General features: G+C 31.7%; 1 protein-coding gene across 2 annotated transcripts in view; it reads right to left on the bottom strand.

The window, feature by feature from the left end:
• Positions 1-999: 999 nt before the first annotated feature.
• The window catches only part of LOC106459299 (epidermal growth factor receptor-like), a 161,709-nt gene continuing 135,344 nt past the window's right edge, over positions 1,000-27,364 (bottom strand). For both annotated transcript variants that reach the window (XM_022385755.1, XM_022385757.1), the window contains 11 exons: positions 23,629-23,772; positions 22,718-22,825; positions 20,202-20,387; positions 19,644-19,707; positions 17,205-17,296; positions 16,058-16,133; positions 15,487-15,633; positions 14,216-14,490; positions 12,658-12,820; positions 9,926-10,111; positions 1,000-4,285 (listed from right to left, as the gene is read on the bottom strand). In XM_022385755.1, the coding sequence (XP_022241463.1) occupies positions 4,059-4,285; positions 9,926-10,111; positions 12,658-12,820; positions 14,216-14,490; positions 15,487-15,633; positions 16,058-16,133; positions 17,205-17,296; positions 19,644-19,707; positions 20,202-20,387; positions 22,718-22,825; positions 23,629-23,772 (1,668 nt within the window). In that variant the 3' untranslated portion in view covers positions 1,000-4,058. The remainder of the gene's footprint in view (positions 4,286-9,925; positions 10,112-12,657; positions 12,821-14,215; positions 14,491-15,486; positions 15,634-16,057; positions 16,134-17,204; positions 17,297-19,643; positions 19,708-20,201; positions 20,388-22,717; positions 22,826-23,628; positions 23,773-27,364) is intronic.

The raw sequence follows: 27,364 nt of genomic DNA, 5'->3' as shown, positions 1-27,364 counted from the left end.
CACTCTTGCTTCAAAACTTGGAGTAGATCGCTCTTCGAAGTTGGTTTTTTTTGTTTTTCTTGACTTGCCGGTTGAGTATGGGCCAGAGGTTTTCGATGGGGTTCGTGTCAGGAGCTTGGCTCGGCCAGGGCAACTTCTGGATACCATTTTCTTCCTGCCACTTTTGGTTGTTTCTAGCAGTGTGACACGGTGCTCCATCTTCCTGGAACAAAGTTGTGTTCTTGTCCACGAAACCCGAGGAATAAAGTGGCAAGAGTCCTTCCTCCAATATTTCAACGTATTTCGCAAAACTTATATTGCCAACGCACTCCACTAAGCTCGATCTCCCAGCAACCCAAACGGCTCCCTAAACCATCACGCTGAAACCACCATGCTTAACGGTTGGCTGCAAACTGTTGAGCCCCGAATCAAGATTCGCTCAATTTTCGGACAGTGGAAGGATTGGGTCTGGAGAATGCCTCACCAAGAGTTTTCCTGAAAACAATACGGTCTTCCAAAAGTCCAGAGACGGAGAATCGACATTGCGACCCGCAGTTTGCGAGTCGAGTGCCCTAATCACCATGTCATGCCAGGCTCTCTTCCATTGTGTTCGTGACGAAGCTCGTTATACTTCAATTGGTTGCCAAGTTGTAGAATACAACGACTATATGTCTTGCTTCAGCTATTTTAATTTGGTCGGAACCTCGCAAGGATAGAAACGTAAACTTAAAACACATACTTTTGTTTAGTTCCAATTGTTTACTTTTTTTATTGAACAAGACGTCATTAGCTTTAACATTGAAAACTTAAAATAAATGTTGTTTGCCTGGAAAGTTCTATTGTTGACTGGGGTTCATCACGAGATCAGAAAGATCGTGTCTTAAAATTTTAGACACTTACTTTCCGAAACAACATTTGAACAAAACATGTTTTTGACATATTGTTTATTTACCTATTTTAACTTTTATGCACTTTCTGGTGTTTATTCGTACGTAAACATAACTTCAGGAATTGAAATCGTTGGAATATCAAAACAAATAATTTATTGCCACAACTACAAAACTGTACATGATTGTTAAACGATGTAGAAAATGGCGATGAATAGTAGTGCCCAAGTCTTACTCTAACATAAAATAAATACCGACAAGACAGTATTTCACAATAGTTTATGTTAACATCTTTGTGTCATAAGTAAAATATTTCATGCAATGAATGGCCGAATGTATACTGAACCTGATACTATATTAACATATCACAGTGTTTCGTAGGGGCATTGTCATGTTAAAATACAAGTTGTGTAAGTTTCTACATCTAATATTTTTTCTTGTAAATGATACCCAGTTATTGCAAAAACTGTACTGTACATGGAAGTGACTACAGAATTAACCTGTAGGTGGGGCTAGCAAATTAGCTCTAACCCCGGAATATCCGAGATGAGAAAATATTTTTCTAACCTTCTTTTATTTCTTTGCAACACATATCATTAAATAATTTGTTTGCCAGTCAGGACCTTATCAATATTACTTTAAGCATGCAATATTAGTGTCAAACTGCCATTGCTGTTCGTGATGAACATCCTCCATTTTAAACTGAAATGACATGAAGTGTAAAAGCCATCTCTACCATACATTTAAATCTGTAAAAGCCAGCCATCTCTACCATACATTTAAATCTGTAAAAGCCATCTCTACCATACATTTAAATCTGTAAAAGCTATCTCTACCATATATTTAAATCTGTAAAAGCCATCTGTACCATACATTTAAAAGTGTACAGCCATCTCTACCATATATTTAAAAGTGTACAGCCATCTCTACCAAACATTTAAAACTAAAGCCACCTCTACCATCATGGGCGCCTGGATTTTCAAAAAGAAAAAAAATTACTAGCTATGTAAAATTATTATTCTATGTTATTGGAAACTCATAAGGTATTTGTAATTACAGGGATATTAACAATAGTATGATTGGTATCTAAATTCTTTTTATTTCTCATTGATACAGTAATTTAGAAGATATTTTAATCGAATCATAATTTTATATTTATTCAGCCCGTGCCAGAAAAATGGCGACTTCTAGTCTTCCATAGAAGAAAACTATTTCGATTTCATAATTTTTTCAAACTTGACCCCCCCCCCCAATATTTTTTCTGCTGCCATTCTTGTCTACCATATAATTAGTATAAACTGAATGACAAATAATTTCACTTCAGACCATGACTGTTTATCTGATGGCTGATTTTCATCATGATGAAATGAGGGGGAATGACGAACATCATTTTATTGCAGCAATTTTCTATTGACATAGCTAGAAACTCCTATTCCTATTATTTTTTAGTTGTTTTGGATAGTGAGTAAGGTGGAATATTTGGATATTTATGATTTTTTTAAAACAACAAAAACCTTTTAACAAACGACAAATTTCAGGGATTCTATTTTGAACGGTTAATCTTCACCTTACAACTTTCTATAATTGACTTATATCATGGAAATCATAAGTCTATGACAGATATTAAACTTGTATATCTTCTTACATCAGGAGAGTTTATAAGTTACTGCCTACCTTAAGGAACGCGTTCACTTTCCATCTTAATGACAGTTTTTCTGTAAGTCCTACAATTAATTCAAATTAAAACCTTGCACTACTCTGCATGTCTGTATGACTAATGCAAAAGTATGTATATCTTTTTTAAACATTATTAATTCTAATCCATGAAAAATCATAACATCTGTATCAATAGATTATATGCAGTAGATGAAAATATGCTAATTATAGGCCTCTCACAGAACCTTTAAAACATATTTTTCAGAGGCTTAACCATTGATATCGGACCTTTATTTATAGGGCCTGTAATAATGCATAATAGCCTGTTTTCCATGCTTCAAAATGTAAAACGTATATTTACAGAAATAGATTTTTTGCTCTTCATTTAAAGTGTAAGATTCAATTCTTAGTTGTAGCCATCTTAAATGTGCTGTGAAGCAAAGACTTATTGCAACCAGTGACACGTGCAGTGTGCAAGCAAAACCTTAGAATACACTAGAGAAAATTACATACAACTCTACATTCACTTGTAAGTCTGCTTCCAATGAAGTCACCTGATTGAGTACTTCATAGATATTATATATGGGAGTTCACAAGGTGAGTTCCAAAATGAATATCATCAGTTACAAGGTAAGAAATATTAGGTAAAAAGTGTGAAATAACTGTTTTGGTTCTGTAAGACTTAATTGATTATAATATAGAACCTCTGCACGAGATTTCACTAAAATTAGCCTATATTTCAGTCAATTTCAGCCTGTAACTTAATTCTTTGGTTTAAAGGCTGTTAACAGTAGATGCTGCTAGGAGGCCTGGTTGTATACAAATCCCACTTAACTAATTATCTATAATATTCCAGGTTAGATAAGATGACAGATCTGATAAAACCAATATGTTTTCCTTTCATCTAAATTAATAAAGATAGAAACAATTAAACGCTTCTTATTTGAAGTATTATACACTTTGAACTCTCTCACTGTCCCTGTTAAACACACAGCCTTGCTAGACCTATGAACCTATTATTAGCTAGTATTTTGGAAATATCAGGTGCACAAATATTGTTACAGAAATTCTCTTGATGTAGTGATATAACTACTATCTAATTCCTTTTTTTTTCAGACTTAGATCTAATTCTAAAAGTTCTAAAACATGACAAGACACAAAGAATAATAAGCATACTTGGGTCATGATAATGAAAATTATAATTATTTTTAACAGCTTAAAAAGTAAAGCAACAGGTACAAAATGTTATCATTTAAGAGTAAGATAGTAAAGCAGATATTTAAAAAAAGGAAAGAAACACCAAGTATACACACACACTGGTAATGTGTGTTGTGTGTGTGTGTGTTATGTTAGGTTTCTTCCAAAGAACAAAAAATGTTAAAATACAAATATTTTTTTCAATAGCATTTCATACATGATATTTATAGTATCCAGGAAGTATATTACATTTATAAATAAACTGAATTTTATAAACTGAGCTATGGAGAGATGCATATATATAAGATATATATATATAAGAAACACCACTACTAAAGCTCACACAGTTGTCTCATTAGCTTTGGGTTTTAAAGGCAAAAGTTCCTGCTTTTTTTGATTATCTGTACTGATGAAAAGTACATCTTCATTTTCATCATCTTCGGATTGTTTTTCCAGTTCTAGCTCCGGACTATTATGACTAACATCCATTAGTAAGTACTCAAAATTATCAAGGCCATGATTTTGCTTGTTCTGACCAGATCTTTTAACTGGAGAGAAGTTTGGATCTGGAAAAAATATATATAAAAGTTCTACTGATTATTTGTACCCAACAGATAATGTAAGTCACAAACACCAGCAATTGTCTAAATTGTTTTTACAGATTATGTTAGTAACTAAAAATTAATAAAGGACTGGCTTATATGCAATAACAAGAAACCTCTGCCACTTTGAAACTTCATAGTTTGAATAATAATAAAAAAACACTCATAGTTAATGCCACTGCTTTTGTTGCCAGCTATTTTATTTTTGCTCCTATAATTACATCAGCACATTTGTGCAGGTTTGAAAATTGCTGGAGAAATTCTTCCTATTTTGTTTTTGGACTGTATTATTAAACTCTTTATAATCTGTACAAGTAGTAAAACATAATTTGCTTTAAGAGAAGAAAATATAAAAAAATAGTAGGTTTTACCCACATAGTCAAAAATGAGAGATGTTTCAAGCATGATAATATCCAAAACAGGTAGTACAACTGAGAATTATTCTGTCACCAAATTTCTTGGACAGTATGTGGCCTACAGAGTTTTCAGTATACTATATTGAAATTATTTTGAATATGCAAATCAGTAAGTCACTACAGCTGATATAAAGTCATGGTGGAATGGCATGTCTCAGAACTACATTTTGACATCATTTGGTATTTTGTAGGTAGTTTGATGCCACAGAAAAGTGATTGCCTTTGGGAAGGACATGTAGCAACCCTTTTCAACACAAAATATTCATACATACACTCAGTTCATAAAGATGTGTCCAGACTGGGGATATAGAATTTTCCTTGTAATTAATGGCATTAGAAAACAAAGTAATATGGATCAACTTGGGAACCAGGACCATCCAGAAAGAGAACTGCAACAAGATGTTCCACAGCCTTGGTAAGGAAATTGCAGCATCTTGTAACAAGTGAGAATCCAAATATCACCAACAAAGCCATTCACCTGCCCCAGGCAACAGTATACAAGAAGGATCTTCATGTGGAAATGAGGCCAATAGGATATGGTTTTGCAAAGATAAGGCTTCCAGTCATACCTCCCATTCAATCATTGCATACCTCAAGCAGCTGTAAAATGAAATGTGTATTCCATAATGAATACATACCAATCAACTCACTGGATGCAGCACCTATGAATTTCTGTGTAAATGAAATGTTGAAGTGTATACTGGGAAACTATTATTCTTGTACACAAAATGGATTATAGAAAGCATACATGGAGGAGTAATGTCCTTTGAATGTGACAATTTTATAACAGAGCCATTTGCATTGGAAAAAATATTACAGGACTATTTTCACAATGCATGGTCATCAGACAGTATGTTCAGACAATGTAACATGTAATGGCTTACAAGACTCCAAAATCATTCTAATATAATGCACTCAAACTGCTGTAGAGTAATATGCTAATACCTTAAAAAACTCCTGAAATGTCAGACATTTGTTAAGACTTAGAAGGACAAACCCATTACTACAAGATACTGAAGAATACAATCACGTGAACAAAAGAGTACCCAAAAAAAATTTACACTTGGCAAGTTTGCAAACTTTCTGGTTAACAAACACTTAAATTGAAATTTTGTTGGCCAATGATCCCATTGTTATAATGGTTTATATTACTGATCAGGTTATTTTGAATTATCCAGGATAACACAATGCAAAGTCCAAACAGCTTAATGATTGCAAAAAAAAAATATTTTGAGTCATTACCATGGGTGCCCACAGGAAGGAGCAAGAGGAGAGCATTTGCCCCCCTTACATTTCACAAAAAAATTTTACATGTAATAATGTAAACTTAACATCATAGTTAAACTAAATATTTTTAGTAATTTTTATTAAAACTGTAAATATGTGTTTGCATTTAAGCACATATAACACAAATTATTTTAGTCTATTGACTTACACTGTCAAAGCTCATCCCCTACATACATGTTTGCCCCCCCTCAAAAAATATTTCTGTGGGCACCCATGGTCACTACATCTTTGATTAGATTAAATACCATGCACTGATAAGCCTATGTCGAAGTAAACACAAACACAATAATTTTACTTACTTGCTAATTTTCTTACACATAAGGTGCTTCTCATACCTCAATTTCTCTGTGAAAACACAAACTCAGTAACTGAACTAACTGGCTTATAGTAATAAACAAACTGACTGACATACTTGCCACCTCAATAATCAATCATCCACTGCAACAGACTCAGAAATCAATAATCATCTACTGTGGTTATGAAGCCATGCTCATCATGTTATATCAAACAACAATACAAACTTAGATAAGAAACAAGTAACTCTTTACAATTAACACTCCTAAATAAAGGCATTTAGATAATTAAATTATTAATTATATGTGTGAAATAAAGTACAACCAGAATTTGGTTAACACAACAAGATATTTTTTTTACTCATTTAGTGTCCCTAAACTAAACAGTTATTAAATATTTTTGGCGATTTTCTTTTCCATGGCTTATGGTACAGGGATGGGATGACAAGATGCACAACTGTCAAATATAGCATAATTGGACATAGCGACATGGATTATAAAGACATATTAGGGCTCCAAAATTGTTTTAACACGGTCTATTCAAACTTCTGTTTAGTGCCTTAAAAACTCCATAATGAACACAAATCCATAATCATCTACTCTAGATTAACCTGCTTTTTATATGGCTCAAACCATTTCCTAAACTTTCAAGAAGGTTCTAGTCATCATTCTTCATACTATGTTAAATGTAGCCTACAATACTGCCCCCTTCCAGGATTGTGAAGCCCCTTGAATAATCTTGTTACCCAGAGAAAACACATTTATTTTAAACTTCCATAGTTAACAATAACTGTTTTCCAAATTTTCAAGAAGGTTCTATTCATTGAGCTACATCAATCATGCTGTGTCAAACAACAATACAAATGTCTAAATTAAAAAACATAGCCTGTAATGCTGCCCCCTCCCAAACTTTCTGGTCACCAAAAATTTTGGTGGTTTTCTTTTCCATAGCTTATGGAACTAACATAAATAAAAAACTCCACACCTAATATTAATAATAAAATAAATCTTCACAATTAACATTCATAAATACAGATATTTAAATCAATAGTCAAATGTGTAAAACATAGTATAATTAAATCTTTGATTAACAAAAAATATTTTTTTACTCATTTACTGTCTCTAAACTGTCCAGTCACAATTCTTGTGTTGTTACTTGGAGAGTTATCTTCAGATAGATGGCTGAGAAAATCTACTGATGACAATCTGGAAGTGGTCTGAACAGAAATACTCTTCAGTAGGTTTATTTATCTTTTGAAAAGTTAACCAGTTGGCTATTCTGTGGCCAATGTACTTTCAAAGATGACCAAGATGGATAACCTTTGGCTAAATGTCCTCCTACATTCTGTAAACCTCATCATCAATTCTTTAAAACTATAGCCTAGGATACTTCCCAATATCTAGTGAACTTTGGAGATAATCCTCTCTTGCTGCATCAATTGTACAGCAATACTGTGTTCCAGTGATGAATTTCAGTCTTATCATCAATTAAACCATAGTGCCTTTTCACCTTCTAGCTGATTTACGTCTTTATTAGACCAAGTCATGGACAACATTAATGTTATTTCTTAGCTTTACTGTGTATTCTTTGTATGATTACAGAACATCCAATGGCACTTTCAGTTCTCATAACTTCACTAACTGACCGATTAATTCACTGATTCTTGTATTTATATTATACCCTTGTTTTATGTACTACATGAAATTTCCAGATTCTATATAGGCTTCAACTTTCATGAACTTTCTAGATTTGATCTAATGATCTCATAATTCTTGAATGTTTTTTCATTTGTTTATCTGAAACAATAGAAGGTCCTCACATTATGTAGCTTTGTGTTTAATATCAAACAAACAAACGTAATAAAAGTGTCAGTCTTTTTTAAATGTAAAAGATGAATCATTTTGATCTAATAAAAAAGATGATTCAATATGTTGCAATAGGTTACTGTCTATATTACATCATAACAGAGCTGTAGCTAGGGTAGGGTTGGAGGGGCAGTTGCCCAGGGCACAGCCAGAAGGGAGGCTAAGCCTGTTATTCAATAATTTATGCAGAACTATACAGACTGGAGACCTGCTCAGGGTGCAAAAATAACTGGCTACGGTTCTATATCATACTGAGTAATTTTATGCTTTTACCTGTTCTAACACTCTGTGTAAAGAGATGTACTTCTGCGGGTTCCCGAAAGTGTTCTGTTTCATGAGTAAATATAGCCAAAATTAAGAGCAACAAATATTTTTATTTCTTGTTTTTCAAGTTTGTATGTCATGCTATATTGTAGTCTACAGAGTGCATAATTTTATTCACAATTCTTGGCATGTACATATTTTACTGACATCACAACAGTACAAACTGTAATGTTAAGTTTTCCTTATGTGACATTATTTTAGTGTCTACTGACTGATTGACAGACAATTAACATACTACTGTATAGTGATGTGAGTGGTTAAAACAGGTGACCCCTCTAGGTGGCCTTTGGCCCCCTTTCGGGGAAATTAGAATAATGTAATCAAAAATCTTATGGAACCCTGCCCAGGAAATCTGGTGCAAATATTGTTTAAAATAATATATTTGAAAAGATGATGGGCTTCATATGTACCCTGTTGGTACCTTTTGTGACATTAGTTCCTACCACCCATAACTATAGGCAGCATGATAAAAATAAAACTATTTAGTATTTATTAGAAAAAAGTTTTAGCATCAAATAAGCATAAACATTAGCATTAAAGTGCTAAGTTTAAGTATTTGAAATTAATTTCTACATTAAAAATAAATAAGTTAAAGTGATAGCACGAGTTAGAAATGATTTTACGCATTGTGATGATTCCATCTAGGACATCAATATCATTCTAAACTAGCTAGCTCAACACAATAAAGACTTTGCTGATTTGCAGATGCTGTTTATTTAAACATTATTTATATATTTTTCTGTAACACAAGACACATTCATGTACAATGGAAAAAAGGCATATACATGCTGAGCAGAAAAATAGTGTTTTATACTTCTATAATATAAATTAACATAATCAACCTGTATAGTAAATGGTATAACTTGTACAGTGTTTTTCCTCCCTACTTAAGTATCTATATGTTTAAGCTCAGCATACACGGACGTCACATGTTTACAATGCCTTATATATCTCTCTGTAAAAAACAAATCTACAATAAACAACTTGTAAGGAAATACGAACAACCTCAGTCGTCATCATGTGACTTGCTGATGAATTATGATATTGTAATTTAACTTATACTACTGGCTTAGCATTTTGAAGAGAAGATTGCTCATAAGATAAGCCGTAAGTGGTTATGCGATTTATGTATGTTAGTGATAATAAGTGATTCGTGTGGATGATTATTTGCCAACAGATGCTTACATCTGAAATAACAAATAATACTAAATTAGTCCTCATACAATACATACAGAAGTAACAATTTTAGTTAAATATTTTAGAATATACAGAAAATAATCCAAAAGAAACTTGTTCATTTGATGGGTATGTTTTATGGAGGTCTTGGTGAAAAAGACAAAATAAATTATCTGATAACATCAAGTTCACTGGTTAATTAAAGTAAGAAAAATTACATTTTGTCTTAATTATAAACATACCTGTTGACTTACTATCTTCAATCAAGTCCATATAGTTGGCTGTTTGGTTGGTTGGAAGAGGACAAGGAACGAGGTAATCTTCTTCATCAACTGCAAGCTTCAAGTAACTTGCTTTCTTTTTTTTAAAATCACTAGGTAATGTAGTGCTCCTGAAGGGTTTTTCATCATCTTCAACACGGTGTGTATCTTGAAAAAATATTAATTACTTTAAATCTAAATGTTTCTTCTGTACATATTTCAACAAGAAATCTGGAAATGTGATGAAACCACAGTTTAACTTAACTAGTACTTAAGTGTCCTTCAGTTTGGTTGACTGAGTGGTTGATTTATCCCAAGGTTTTAAGAAATTGTACTGGTCGCTTCAGATGATTTCTTCTCTTGCTTCACTTCTTTGTTCCATGTCTTCCAAATTCCTGCCAGTCCATTTCTTGATGTCACTCATCCAAGCTTTTTTCTCTTTCCTTGTCTATTCCTGCCACTCAGTGTCCCTTCAGTTGTGGTCAGTATTATGCAAGCTTGTGCATCTTCTCTTTCAGTGAGAGATTTTGTCAATTTTCTTTTCTTCAACTAATGCTAACAAACCTTTCACTTCAAGGATTCCAACCATCTCCCTCACCCATTCATTGGTTCTCATATTTCTCCATTTTACTTGAAGTACCTATTTCCAGTGCCTCAAATTCTGTCACCCTTTTCTGATCGCTCTCCTTCATAGTCTCAACATCCATAACAAGCTATATACCACATTAACATTCAACTTCCTGCTAATGTCTTTCATTTTATAGATCTTTGCCAGATTCTTTTCCCTAACAGTTCTTTTTCTAGCACATCAAGGTACTTGAAACACACAACGCCTTCAAGTGCACCTATAATTAAATACATCTGGTCATTCATCTTCATAACTCACAACGCCTTCAATTGCACCTATAATTAAATACATCTGGTCATTCATCTTCATAACTCACAATGCCTTCAAGTGCACCTATAATTAAATACATCTGGTCATTCATCTTCATAACTTACATATTTTTTATGTTGACCTTCAGCCCAAATTTTACACTCTTTTGCTTCATTCTCATCACTTAGCCATTTCCTCTAAACTCTCTTTTTTCCTTGCCAAGACCAAAGTATCATCCAAATAAGAAAAATTCTATATTGCTTCTTCCACCAGAACTGTCAACTTTTCCATATCGAGCTTAGTGTCCACATTCCTCATGATGTCCTCGTCAGCAATACTGAATAGTAGTGGAGCCATCATATACCCTTGCCTTTCACTCTTCCAAAAACCAAACTGGTTGCTGTATTCCTTTCCAGTTCTAAACTTTACTTCTTGCATCAGTCACAGTTCAATAGATTTATGCTTCTCTCTCTCTTGCTCTTTCAGTGATGTTCCTCAGTGCCAAAATGTACCAGCACCACCTCTATATCCAAATTGTTTTTCTGCTGGCTCTCTCTCACTTTGTGTTTTTACAAGAGTTCAAGAAACATGTTTATTTCATAACATGAAAGGCTAAAATCATAATAATTTTTAAAATTTTCTATTACAAATCTAGGTCTGGATTCATTTGAACCATAAACATTCATAAATATAGTTCATAATATACAGAGTAACAGTAAAATAAACAAACTTGAAATCTTCCTGAAATATAAAACAAGCTTATCAATTAAATTTTGCCAGTATTTTTTGTATTATTTTTTTATATTGTGAAATGTTTTGATTGCTTTTCTTCACAAGACCTGAATTTTAAATATTTTCTTGAGGTGACATAAGCAGTTTGTTTACCCGAACAACATCTTATGCACACACTGGTCGTACTAGAGATACCCATGTTTCAGGCATAGTTGTCTTTTGTTATCACCTGCCTCCTGAAGAAGCCACTCTCAGCTGAATAGTGGGATTGACCATTACTCTTACAATGCAACCATATCTGAAAGTGTGTTTTGGTAGCATCACTTCTCAAATTGGAAACCCTTCAATTCCTAGTCTGATATGCTAATCACTAGGACTTGCTCAGACTTCCGTATATTGAAGAATAAATGTAATTTTAACTTCTAAGCTAAATGTTTCTTTATTCTACATACTTATTAGATTAGTGAATATAAGATTATTATCAATAAAATCAAGGTGAAATAAGAACATGAACAAATAAAATTTGGAAGATTGTTTACACTTTATGGTAGATTTTTACATTGCCTTTGATCATTTATCTTAGCCACACATAGCAAGACTTCAGTTTCAGTTATAGTGTCATTCAAAAGCATCTTGGTATACAGTTAAATGACTGCTTTAACAGTACTCCATAGAAATCTAGTGTAAGGTCACTGTTCAAAATCATAGATATTACAAAAAGCACATTCTACAGAACAGAGAAAGATATTGTTTAAATGTCTCTCATCCAAAGAAAACGTTTAGCTGGATTGTTTATAAACAGGTTAGTAACTATATAGTTAAATATCAAACATATCTGTCTCTTGATTGGTCCAATGCCTTAGAAATAAACATTCATTGTTTCTTTCATGAAACAGGTATTACAGCTGAAAATAACATTAATTTTGTTTATATAAAATATGTTTGTAGAAATTCTAATCAATCAGCCTAAAATATATTTAAGAAATTTTTCCTGAAATGATCAGAACTGTGATATGTTTTTTGTAGTCAAACACAGAGCAAAACTTCAAACTTTTTGCTGTTGATTAAGATCTGTATAAAAACAATTCATTTGATGGCCTCTTACCTCTACCAACTTCTTGAAGGGGATTCATTGAGTAACATCCTGATAATTTGTTCTGGTGATCATGAGACCCAGAATCTGATGGTGCTGGTGACTGTACATTAAAGTTAGACGAACTGTATGATGAGCAAGGTTGGCTTTCAAATCCACAATCAAGTACACATTTCTGTGAAAATCAAATAAAATAGTTGTTAGAAATTTCTAAATAAAAATCTAAATAATTATTATCATTATTACATATCATGAAATGTCAGAACTGAATATGCACAAGGTTAGTCCATTTGAGAAGGAATATCGAATATAATTCTAAATGTACTATGTGTATCTACACAAAACGTGGCAAACTTTTAGTATAATGTATAAGCTTGTTGTACACAAAAAGTCATATGTGTTACATAAGTATTTGTACTCAAGATATGTCTATGAAATGACAATATCAGTCTGACTCAGATTCAGACAAATCAAAGTACAAGGTGAGTGAAGAATAAAAATATTTTTGTCTGTCATAAAATTTGCATGTTGCACTTGAATAACCTCTTGAACCTTAGAAATATATATCTACAATTTTTCAATATCCCTGTACATTGTATTCTCTTTTACCATGAATTGACACTAAATAAGCAACGTGGGGTAAAATTAATAGTTGATAACTCTGACATCAAATACATAATACCATAAATAGTACTCTTTTCAATGGTCATGGCATACATACTTTGACCAATACCCTTGCACATGGGGCTAATCTGTTCAAGTTACAAAATATATGTGTTGATCTTTCATCTAAATAGAATAAAAATAGTTTGATATCAAAATTTCCTCTCATGCATAAAATGAAAACATTTGTGAATAAAAAGATTTGAATTTAAAAAACAGAATGATTAATGTTCTGAAATAAATTGTTTATATAAAAAAAAATTGCTCAATATGCTGTAGACTTTGATACATCTATAAATTTTTGTAGTACATCACATTTAGTATTCCATTTTCAAAATCCTCAATATAGAAAACTTTGGCATTATGTTTTGCTAAAGTTGTTGTCAACCTAAAATACAAACACTAAAAGAAAATGCTGATTTTAGAGAATTTTTACTACCACATTTCATATAACTGCTTATAAGTTTCGCAACCATTTATGACAAAACATCAAGAAAAATGTAGCTATTACACTTAAAGAAGTATTGCACAGGGATACATTTTCTAGTAGTAAAGGTTATCAACAGGACAACATATACTGCCAAATAGCTCCTTTGGTGTTATGCTTATAAATAAGTGTTGTAAAAGATCTCAAAAGGACTAATGCATGGCTTAATTGAAAAATATTATTAGGCCTAACAACTGAGAAGCATTAGATATATTACTAACTCTAATAACTTACCTGTCTGAAAACTATAATTAGTTGTAATGGTGGAGAATTGTTTGGCCTGAAGGAAATTGTTATCCGTTTCTTTTATAGCAAAACTTAAGTATGTTATACCACTTAATCCTTATAAATTTTCCTTAAGCATGTAGATGTTACCAAGAAAAAAACCTTTAATAAAAAGATATAATAATTGCTTCTTACTTTGACTGGTTTCAAAGGTGTAGAACAATTTGAACTATTGGACAAGACACTCTTTGGCTGCAGGTACTCTTCAGCATCCATGATCACTTCAGGACCTTCTTTCATTATGCTAAAAGAGTGGATAAGGTGTTTCTCATCTTGTTGGGTGTAGCTGGGAAGACGCAGAAGTTTATCCCCTGGTATCACTAGGTAACGTCCTGGATCTCGAGCCATCTTAGAAAATTCATTAGCCAACTCCTTAAAAGAAGGTCTGGATTCTGCATCTTTCATCCAACCTGATTTGAAAGATAGACATTAGAACTCTTTATCTATTCAAATTAATTAATTTTCAACATGGACTGTACTTTTTTCATGGTTCTATGATTATACATAAAGGTTTTTTAATATTCAGATTATCCTCAAACTACATTGAGGGAGTTTAAATAATAAAAGAAAAAGGGGTATTGGTCTGTCTACTGGGTAGCCTAATTATTATAAAACAAAACTAGATTTGGACTTTAACTCAAGTTCTCAGTTATTATGACTAGTAGGCTACTTCATGAGCAGACTGAGTGTTTACGTAAGTGTTCAATTGCTTTCCACCTTAATTACCAAATTAAATAAAATACAGTAGTTACCTGTACCCTGAGACTTTAAGTGAGGGCCTCCAAGTAACAAGTATGAGCTGGCTGATTGTAAGAAATGGCTAATAAACTAGGAGCTGAACACAGAACTTGTTAACAAAACTGACCAGGTATCAAGTTGGTGTTCAATCAACTAATAACCCAATGAGAGCATTAGAATTCACTGCAGATCTTGGATGTATTTTGGTACTAACTGGAAATAATTTTGTTAAAGCATCACCCTTAAAACGAGATTTTGGAGAAATAATATTGCATGAAAGAGCACTGCCAGGTTTGGATCTTTGATATTCATTAGAAATAATGTATAAGGAAATGTCTTGCAGATATGTTGATCAAAAACAATATTTGGAATAGAAAGATTTTTTATGACGTTTATGTGTTTTTTAACCAATCACTTGAGTAGTTGGCTAAGGGTAAAGATGCTGTGACCTTAACTGTCAGTACGTGTTGTTAAAGTGATATTGATTCTATTATAGAAATATTATGGTTAGCAGTCCAGGTATTGTAGTTCTATACTCTTACTTGAAACTGCATTTCCATCTGATTTGCAATTATTATTTGGTCAAATAGTGCAATATAGAATAAATTTGTCTTGGAAAATGTACATGATGGTTTTAACATATGTGCAATTCAATATAAAAAACTCACATTTTATCATGACCAAATAAACATCAATAGAACAGATAGCTGGTTGAGGTAAACGCTCCCCCTTTTCCAGTAGGTCTGGTACTTCACGAGATTTCAAGTGATCATAAGGTTTATCACCATATGTAAGAAGTTCCCAAACAGTCACACCTAAGAACACAAAAAATTTTATTAAAATTCATATTCTGCATAAGAATAATAATGAAGAAATATAAGTTCAAAAATCATTCTTACTCACTTACAATTAACTAAGTATCTACCTTTGAAAATCAAAGTGTTCATACATCTGTGTATAAACAAACAAGTTTATATCCACAACATTTTTATGTAGAAAGGCATGTTCTTTTAATGAAGTGGCTGTGGTGTCTTTATATTACTATTTTTTTTTTTGGAAACTAGAATTGATAATTAAAACCTCTGAGAAGTCCATAATGTAAATTAATAGTTATTATTTTGCTATTACAGTTAAGAAATTTCTTTTGGATTTGATTTGAATTTTTACACACACACAGTATTTCATTGATACTTATATCTGTTAAACAAAGCAACCATGTAACAATGTAATTATGCTTACCAAATGCCCAAACATCACTTTTATGTGTGAAGATACGATGCTGTAAACATTCTAAAGCTAGCCATTTCAGAGGCATCTGAAAAACAAAGTAAGTAAAAAATCTATGAAAACAAACAACTGTATAAAAATCAGTCTTTGTTGTGGGAGTGTAAAAATAAATTTAAAAGATTACAATATAACACCATTAGTCATGATTTACATACTCTATGTAAGGCATTCCCAAACAGTCACATCTAAGAACACATCAGGATTTATATATTTTTTTTATTTTTTTTTATTCCTGTAAACTCCCAGTGGAGCATAGGGCCACAAAAACACCTAGCCAACGGAAGGTGTTGTTGCAGTTACTTGTAGCAGGTTGGTTTTTACGGGGTGGATTTGATAGCCCCATGCCCAACCCTCCCCTTTTTCATCCTGGACTTGGGACCAGGCAAAGGCAGAGGTTGGCATGTTTGGTGTGACGGGGATTCGAACCCGCGACCCTCAGATTACGAGTCGAGCGCCATAACCACCTGGCCATGCCGGGCCCAGGATTTATATTAGTGGATATAAAAGGAAAAGGCTTTTAGTGGAAATGTGTTACAGACCACCAGATGACTGATGAAATTAAAGAGAAACTTTACAGTGAGATTAAGATTTCAGCTGTTAATGAGGTCATAATTATGGGTGATTTTAATTTCAGATATACAGATTGGAAAATATTAAAGTCAAACCATGAAGGAGAAAGGTTTTTGGAAACTGTTCAAGATGGTTTTATTCACCAATTGGCCATGGAACCTACTAGAAACAATACCAGTTTAGATTTATTGTTAACTTATAATATAAAAATGGTTGAGAGGGGGAAATTGGGTAACATCTGGGTGCGAGTGATCATTGCTCTATTAGGTTTGATGCTTTGCTGCATATTGATATCAGAAATATTGATATTTTTTCTCAATGCAATCAAAATTACTGTATTTCTTTTTCTAGATACTATTGTTACTAACTATAGATATAATTAATTAAAACATATGAAATACATATTTCATACAAATTAACAGATATCTTTTATACTTCCAAAGTATTATCCACTTACAGAAAGTTACTAGAGAGGCTTATCTCAAATTGGAGCTTATAATGTTAACTTTGATACATTTGTAGAACTTACCTTTCCCCCTTCAGCTTTGTAACTTTCTTCATTGATATCCAACAGCTTCGCAAGTCCAAAGTCTGTGATTTTTGTACAGTTAGGATTATACACTAGATAAAGAAATGCAATAAGCAATATTAAGAAGTAACAAAATGGTTTAAATGGTCACCACTCTATACACTTTTTTTTTCAATATAAAATCGTAGGGAATGTTGTTTACCAGAACTACATTTTGATGTTGTTTGGCATTTTGTAGGTAGTGTAATGTCACTAAGGATATACAACAGTTCTTTCTCACACAAAATATTCATTCACTTAGATCATACAGATGTGTCCAGATTGTGAATTTAGAATTTCCAAAATGTGGATATTCCTTATACATAATGGCATTATTGGTAAAATAAAGACAAATAAAAAATGTACTAGAATCTTTTGTTTATAACTTTTGGCATTGTTATAATAAGTAATGTGTCTGTTACTTTCACATTGTTATACTAAGTATAATATAACTTGTCAATAACATTTATATGGTTACACTAAGTAATTATCTATAACTTTCCATATTATTTTACTAAGTGGCTGGTGTCTTATAACAGATGGAAACCCAGGAACATAAAGCTCAGTGGCAAAAGCCATCCATGTGGCCTAAGCAACAGCAAATAACATACATAATAAGGAAGAATTTTCATCAAAAAAAGTGACAATTCTTGCATACACAAGTTGCTTCTATGACTTATCTGTTCATTCAACTGTTGCATACCTCAAGCATAGCATAACATTCAAGGATAACAAAGGGCCTCTTAGCCCATCTGGGCTGTCCCATTAGCTAAACTAAATTATATATATATATATATAAATTCAAAGCCAGCCCTATAATTCAAACATTTATCAAGTAATTGGAGAATAAAATGGGTATTCATGCTATTCCATAGAAATACATACTGATCAAGGTGCTGTACACGGCACCTTGGAATTTCTGTGCGATTGGACAGACTGTAGAAACTTGTGCCAAAAAAACTGTCATTCTGAGATACTAGATGTAATGTGGAAAATATTCATATGGTAGTGGTGCGTTTTGGACATGGTAGCCCTACAATGGAGCCTTTTGCAATGGAAATTACACTGCAGGGCTATTGTCAAGATGCACAATCCTCAGCTAGAGCATGACCAAATGCAGTGACATGGACTGGAACAATGTGATGAGACTCCAAAATCATTTTCATATAACTTACTCAACTTCTGTATAACTTTTCATAATGTTACACTAAATAACTGGTATATAACTTTCACACTGTTACACTAAGTAACTGGTCTAAATAAGCTTTCCCAATGTTATGCTAAGTAACTGGTCTGTAACCTTTCATATTGTTACACTAAGTAACTTGTCAATAACTTTGACGTTGTTTGTTTTTGGAATTTTGCACAGTTACTCAAGGGCTAACTGGTTTAGCCATTTCTAATATAGAGGTGATATACTAGACTAAACTATAGGGAAGGCAGCTAGTCAACTCCACCCACTGCCAACTCTTGGCCTACTCTTTTACCTACAAATAGTGGGATTGACACCACATTATAATGCTCCCACAGATGAAAGGACAAGCATGATCAGTGATGGGATTTGAACTCATAACCTGCAGTTTTCAAATCAAGTGTCCTTACCACCAGATCATGCCAGACCCTAACTTTGTTATTGTTACACTATGTAACTGGTCTGTATCTTTTCATAATGTTACACTAAGTAACCTAGCTATATATTTTCACATTGTTGAGCTTCGTAAGTTGTATGACTTTTCACACACTGTTACGCTAAGTAATTCATCTATTACTTTCATATTATTATACTATGTATGTAATATAACCTGTCTATAATGTTCATATTGTTATACTACATAACTGGTCTATAACTTTTCATATTAACCTACTAAATAACTGTATATAACTAAGTGTTTTTACTAAGTGGCTAGTCTATAACTTTGAATATTGTTACATTAAGTAACTGGCCTATAACTGGTTGATTAATATATGTTTGTAAGATAAATAGAATACACAATGGTTAATGATTGCCTTATAATTTAATAAAGAAAACAAAATAACATATCACAGAGTAGAAAACAAAATAACTTATGTCTCAGAGTACTGTTTCTTGTTTGTTTGCTTGCTTTGTTGGTATAATAAAGACAAATAAAAAATTACTGGCTAGGTTTTCAAATTTTGATAATAATATGGAATATTTGATATGTGTAGCTGTTAAATGAAGGAGTGGGAAAACTTTAATTTTATACACAGTTGAATCAAACTATCTCATGCCTGTGGTACTAATTTTTAGTCCTAACCAAGATTATGGTTACTATTATAGCAGTTGCATCACTCGTTGTTCAAGACAAGTTTAATATAAAACTTGTTGTTATTGTCAGTTTAAATCATTCAATCTACATGAAAGTTGTCATATATACTTACACAGGACATTTCTTAAGGCAAGATCTCTGTGAACCACTTTTTTTTCTTCTAAATATGCCATGCCCTGTTTGGAAAAACATTAGAAAGAATTGAAATACATTATAGACATTCACTTTTTCTGTCACAAAGTTTGAATACTCTTGTTTCATCATTAATTAACCACTGAAGTAAATAAAGTCATTTCCCTAACTTCTAGATCGAGATACAGAACACCTTTGTATGTCTCCTCTGTGAGTCTCATTGGTAGTTTAATTATTTAGTCAAAGTACAGCATTATATTTTCACAGACATGTATCATAGTTTAGATGTGGCACAATGTAAAATATTTGAGCTTAGATAGACTTCCATAAAATCAATTATTAGTTATTAAAAAATGTGACATCTCATCAATACCATAACATAAATTAATTATAATATCATTTTTAATTAGTTTTAAAACAATTTATACAGTATCTACCTGAATGCAATTGAGAAGTTTGTTAAAAATGAGAAGTTGATTACCACCAATTCTCTTCTTCCTGTTAAATGTTATGAACTTTTTCAGATAATTCAACTTACCCTAGCTATCTGAGTACACCAGTTGAGTAGTGGCCTGGAACCAATTTTCTTCTTGTTGGTTTGGACATAGTTTAATAGACAACCTAGTGGCATAAGTTGAGTAATAACCATAACCTGCGAGGTTACACAAACAGCTAGCAATTTTAAAACATTTGGATGGTCCACGCTAGCCATGATTTTTGCTTCCTAGTGTTAAAAGAAATTATTAGTTTTGTTTTTAGCAAAAACTAATGCACTAAATTTGAGATTAAATATATAAAAGTTAAAATGTGGAGTAACTGTTACAAACTATATATATTTCTGTCTGATTATTGTAACTAATCAATTAAAAAATGTTGTGTTACTTTTAACTTGTATCCCTGGATAAATCTTTGAAATAAAGAGATTGGTCAATTTAAACCACATCAATACAAGTAGGTGGAACGACAAAATAAAATTAGAAACCTCTGTGCCCATAGTTTGAGATTACTTTGAATTATGTAAGTTATATGCTTAATTAAGGTTGATTTAAAAACCTTTAATTATAGAAATTTGTTTCAATTACATTGCTATTAAAGTTAGTACAACTGTTTTCATGAAATACAGGTATTTGTTTAAAAATGTTAAATTTAGTTAACAGTATCTCATTGTTCAACAGTGGCAAAACAAAAGTTATAATATTTTCATGAGAAGACAACACATAACACCAGAATTTAGGCTTGGATAATCCAATGTACAAAATTCATACACATGTATAACATAAAACCAACAATAACTTGTTAAAAATGTTGTTTTTGGTGTCAGGGCTACCATGGATCAAACATTTGTAAATGGCTGAACATCCATCATAAATTTTATTAATTTAATATTAGCTTGGCCTGTGGAGTGGTATTCTTTTATTTTTGTTAATCATGTGCATATTTTACACACCTTTTCCTCTGTCATTTTGGTGAGCTGTTTCTTAAGTTTGTTTGCATATGACACCACCTCACCCCATTAGTTAACTTGTAACACTACTCTCAAAGTGAGAGAAAATAACTGACACTGAGTGGCACTGATGTAGCTATCGTTACAATAACTATATTGTCATGTAAATGAATTAACTGGTTACCATATGTAAATAAGTTTTACTATGACTGTATGTAAACCATTATGTCATTCTATGTAAATGACTTGACACAATGTTTCACCAATAGCCAATAATCATCTCACACTGAGCTATAACCACCTTATTTAGTAGCAAATAAAAGGGAACTGAAGACTACCTAAACCAAACACTTGAGAACACAGAGTTTTCAATTAAATATTTCTTGAATTTGGTTAAAGCTTATATGCATTATATACTATAATTAATCAAAGAGTTTGTAAGGTTTTATTATTAAGAATATTTTGTGATAATTTATGAAGTTGTTGTTTTATGGTTCTTTTTCCTAACATCTTTTGTGAAGGTTATATTATTGAATTCAAAGTTTGGAGTTCAGATGCATTATTTGTAAAAGTCCAGGCCTGGCATTATCAAGGTGTGAGTTTAATTCTGTTCAACTTGTGAAATTTCTAATAAATATTCTTTTTTTTCAAGAACCATAGTGTTAATGTTTTAATTATTTGTAGTGTACAATAAAATATTTGTTACCAGCTTACATGTGAAAGAATGTTTTTTTATTCATTTATGTACTTCGATAAAACAGTAAATCAAAAATGCTTAGGCAATCTACTTGCTGCAGATGGCAATCAATTGAGCTTCATATGAAAAACAAATGCTACAGTTTTTAATACTAACAACATAAAATTATTTATACTAATTTACTTACAACAGTATGAACACATAAAATCAAAACAAATATATTCCCATAAAATGAGATGTTTCTTATCTAAATACATAAGTTTGGTATAAATATGTGACTTAGGTTATCAGATAGGGACTTTATAATAATGACAACTTATTTATTATATTAACTATTGGCTATATTTTTATAATAAGACTTAGCACATTCATATGTCAAATATGTATATAAAATTCAAGTCAATGAAAATATTGCTTACACATGTTACAGAAGAAAAAATGATCATTAACAAAAACCCTTTAAATAACTGATATGTATATTGTTCCACTAGCAAGTTTTAAATCAGTTAAATTATACTTAACACTAAAACATAGGATCATTAGGTTATATCTCACTAACAACATTTTATGTAATAGAAGCATAAGACATTTGGTACTATACCACCTTTTTTTCTTGTTCCTGAGAGTCATTGATTATTTAACATAACTAAGTTTATTTTAAATACATCATTCTTTTTTTTGGTCTATTATGGAGTTTTCATAAAAATCATGACAAATATTATCATCAGCTGACTTAATTACAATTTTTTATTGTACTTGTTACCTTAATGTGTGACATGTCATTCACCAAACAATAAAAAAAGAACTAAGTTATAAATATAAGGAATGTTTCAGCAGGTACAAAACCAAGTTTTTTAATCTTGTTTCCTTCTAGTAAAATAGCAAACTAAACAATATTAAAAATATCACTCACCTCTAAAAATATATTATTATTGGAAGGTCCTGTCTCAGAATTATTATCATTCAACACTTTTATTGCTACTGGAATTTTGACATTTTCTCCTTGAGGTATCCACACGCCCTATAATTAATTAGTTAATAACATTGTTATACAAATGAAGAATATTTGTTATTACCCATGACCACTAAAGTTCTTAAAGGACTCAGGAAAAAAACATTTTTTGGTAGTTTCTTATTTCAGTCTTTCAAAATAATCACAAGAATCATACATTTAAAAAAGTTTTCTTTTTCTATCTTTATCTTTAAATTTTGTACTAATGTTGAAAATTCCAAACATTCTCACATTTTTTGTAATTTGTTTTCATTTTGAAGGTAAAACCTAAATGCTAACTTTTCTTTTGGTTAATTTGATAATGTTGATGGTATATATTTTGTTGAATTTAGTGCAAATCTACTCGAGGGCTATTTGCATTAGCTAACCATCCCTAATTTAGAAGTGATAGTCTAGAAGGAAGGCAGCTAGTCAACACCAATCATTATCAATATTTTGAAAAGTAGTGGGACTGGCCATCACATTATAATGTCTCCACAGCTGAAAGAGTGAATATTTTCAATGATAGCATTCAAACCTGCAACCTGCAGATTGCGTGTCAATCACCCTAACCACCAGGCCCAATGGTGAATGCATAAAACACAAACTTTAAAACTACTTTCACATCCTCTATACATAATCTAATATGTTAAGACCACCCATAGAACTTAATTAAATTTAATACAATTGCTTACATATAGAGAAGTCCAATTCTTTATTGTTCAATGCTACAGTAATAGAACAATAAATACATGCTTATATTATTCAGCCATTCAAAATCTATATTTTCCAACATACTTTCTCTGTAGCTCTTTGTTTATATAAATGCTTACCTTATACACTGTTCCAAATGCTCCATTTCCCAAGACACCTCCTTTGTAAAGCTCTTCTTCTTTAACCAAGCGAAGTTGGGCAAGGTTCGGCATAACGTTAGATGGAATTACAGGTTCATTCTCATTGTTCAGTTTAATAAATTTCTAGGAAACAAAAAAAATACTTTCACGAATGGTTGGTTAATATGTTTTAATATCTCTAAATACATTTTAAAGAGTTGATATCATAGTACTTCTATTTACACTTCACAGATTTCATTTCAACTAGAAAATCCCTGGTAAAAATTATTTGAAAAAAAGTTTATTATAACATTTCAATAAGGTGCTTAGCAAAAATGGGGTTTACTTTCTATTTTTCTTATTTTGTTATGGAGGTGCTAATTGAATCAATTTTGTAAACGAGTTAAAATGACAAATTTGTTGAAGTTTTAATAATAGATTATTTTTAATTCAAAGTAGGCCTAAAAAAAGGAAAAGGATAACAGGAAAGATTAAATCTAATTGGCTTATTAAAAACAAAGGAAAAAATCAAAGATAAATACGATATGTTTGAGAAGTTTAAATTGAATTATGGAAACCAAAGAAACAACTGGCTGATAATGTTAAAACTAATAGATCTTTTTTTTTTCAGGTATGTTAATTAAAGGGAAACAAGATGTTAAAATGATGGATTGAGCTCTTAAATGCTAGTAATGGCAAGGTTATTTACTGTTGGAGACAATGAGATTTTTTTCTTTTCTTCTGTTTTAACAAGAGACTATATTAGCAATATTCCTGACCTTAAGCATTCTTTGTGAAATAGTGGAATTGTCCTAAATCACATAGATTTTAATCCCCTGGTGGTAAGTAGGACAACTGGGAGATTAAAAATAGATAAAGCACATAGTTTTCAAGAAGTTCAATGATAAGATATGTGAGCAGAACCTTTTTTTTATTTTGGTGGATTAATAGACTTTTAAATTGTATGGGAGCATGATTCAATGGGAGAAAGCAAACTGTTGCTATGATGTTATTAATGTAGTCCAGTCAAACTGGACCCTTGTTATTTGTAGAGTACTCGAGAATAAGTGCTTGGACCTTTACTTTTTCTTGATAAGTTGGGTAAATATCTGGGAAATCACCATTCTTCAAAGTAACTGCAAGGTAATGCATCTAGGTTATTATAACTTAGATCAGACATTTGCCAGAGGTTGATAGGATAAAAGCCTCTGATTTATTTGCACCATATTCTGAAGATAATAAGATGAGAGGACACAAGTTTAAGATTGGAAAAAGGCAGGCTAGGCTTCAGTTAAGACAGTTTTATTTTTCTAACTGGGTAATTAACTTTGGAGTTAGTTGCTATCAGCAGTATTGCAGGCCAGCACTTTACAGAAATTTTAAGGGGGAATCTATGATCCTAGCTGAAAAGTAAAGTGTGGGTACAAACTTTTACTTTTCTCTTGAAGAACCAAGTGGTTTCTAGTTGTCTTATATGTTATGTTATAATCAATGTTTTTTATCTTCAAATTCTTTTTTTTGTGGCAAAATATGTAATCACCAAATAAACTCTTACCAAAAATGAATTATCTTACAAAAAATTTTGTTGTTAAAACCTAAATAATGAGATGCATTTCATTTACACCACATTTTCAAGTTCAATAATATATCTTCTAACTGAGTCACTTAAGTTGCTGTAATTTTTTTTTCAGACAATACACTGGAGCAGAAAGAATAATTATCATTAAATAGACACTTAGTTTAAAAATGGACAAATTTTTATCTTTCACGAATCAATTACTTAGTTTTATTAAATAATGACCATATGAATTGTAACTTGTGTAATCTTTAAGAAAACTTTGTTTAAACAAAGCCCATCTTAACCTTATTATTATTTGTTTAACTTCAAATCAAAATTACAGCAAAAGTAAAAAACATGGTGATTATAAAATTATATTGTGAACAGTCTCTAAGGTGAACCATAATAGCATACAGATGAAATATTTTACATACATGCATAAAGTCAGAGCAGGATGGCAAGGCATGATAAAATTGGGTTTTAGGCTATATGATTTCCACCATGTTTCTCTGGCCTAACCTCTGCTAACTATTGGCTACAGGGCTTTCTGTAGATGCAAGTCTATTCCAACAACCATTGTCAAGATTACAACCATACCATAAGTATCAGCAACCATTCCTCAGCTGAAAGATGCCATTGGGTGATTCTTGTAAAATGTTACAACATTCATTTTCACGACAGACTCATGATGGTGGTAACACTTATCCACAATAATGCCCCTAAAGTTATTTACAGAAACTAATGTAATGCACTTCCCATGCTCTGTTAACAGGTACACAAAATATTCCAGTCATATGTTACATGGTTTGTCCAAAAACATTGTTCCGAATACCTATCTTGTATGTCCCATTAAGTTCTAACACCAAGAACAGAACATAGAGGACTGTGAAAGAGGGTAAATACTGCTGTTATCATTAACTCACTCTTATTATGATGGGTAAAGTTTAATATAAATTTAATTTTAGCTTTCTACTACTTATTAGACAGTATAATTTGTTGTACTGTTAACAGCACTATAAGATTCTGTTTGAGACACTGTATTTAACCAGTTTATGAAGCTTAGCATTCACTAGAATATGTAGAAGATTTGCTGTAGCTAATATTTTGTATAAACACTTATTACCTCTGCCACCAAAAGTGGATGGAGGTTATGTTTTCACACCTGTGTGTGTGTGTGTTTGTCAGCAAGATATGTTGAAAACAGCTGAATGGATTTGGAGAAAAGATGGTATACATTTGGACTATGATCCAAGTTAGAAGTGATTAGTTTTTGGAGTGTCAAGGTCAATGTTTAAGGTCACAGCAAGATCACAACGAAATTTCAAAAATCTCTATCTGTTAACATGGGGACAGATTTTTCACACTATTTTTGCTCTAAATGATCGGAGTTTGATGAAACTTTGTGTACTTAAGTAGAATATTATTCTTCATTGTTCTGCCAAAAACGGTCCATGTCTGTTAGAAATAACGGACATACAGAGACATTTTCGTACTTTGTTTTGAAAGCTGAATATGATTAATGCTGCATGACAGAGGTATGCTCTCTACTGAGTGCCCCTCTAGTTTTTCATATAACAGGTATTTATACAAATTGTTCTTCTCAAAAGTATCACATATATGTTTGCTATATTTGAATATTTTAAGATATCACATTGTCTTATTTTGTAGAGTATTTGTGTTTATCGTAACAATAAAGTAATAAATCAAGCTTATAATTATTCATTTTTATCAATCAGTTTTCCCATGTAATTCCACAGCTTAAACACTTATATTTTGTATATATTATTTGGTTTACTATCTAAAGTAAAATACAAATTTCCGTTGATTCTTTTAAAATTGATTTAGCTGGATTCAGCAAGTTTTTTTTGTGTACAAGTGTTCACAATATGATCTGCATTCATGGATTACTTGTTTATCACTACATATCCACAAAATTTTGAATTTAATCAAGCCAATTTGGAATTGCAATTAAAGTGCCAACTAGAAATAGAACAAATATAAAATCACTAATAAGTATTTCATAATAACTTATAAAATATTTTGCACCACCCCAAAAAATACCATAATATTGGACATAAAACACTTAAGTAAGGGAAACTTTGATGTTACTTACCCTTATATACACCTGGAAAAAAATTAAGCACCCCCGTGTTTTTTTCAAGTGATTCAGATTCGACG

Source organism: Limulus polyphemus, unplaced genomic scaffold, assembly GCF_000517525.1.
Source record: "Limulus polyphemus unplaced genomic scaffold, Limulus_polyphemus-2.1.2 Scaffold589, whole genome shotgun sequence".
NCBI classification, from domain to species: domain Eukaryota; kingdom Metazoa; phylum Arthropoda; class Merostomata; order Xiphosura; family Limulidae; genus Limulus; species Limulus polyphemus.
This window is presented reverse-complemented; position numbering and strand designations above follow the sequence as displayed.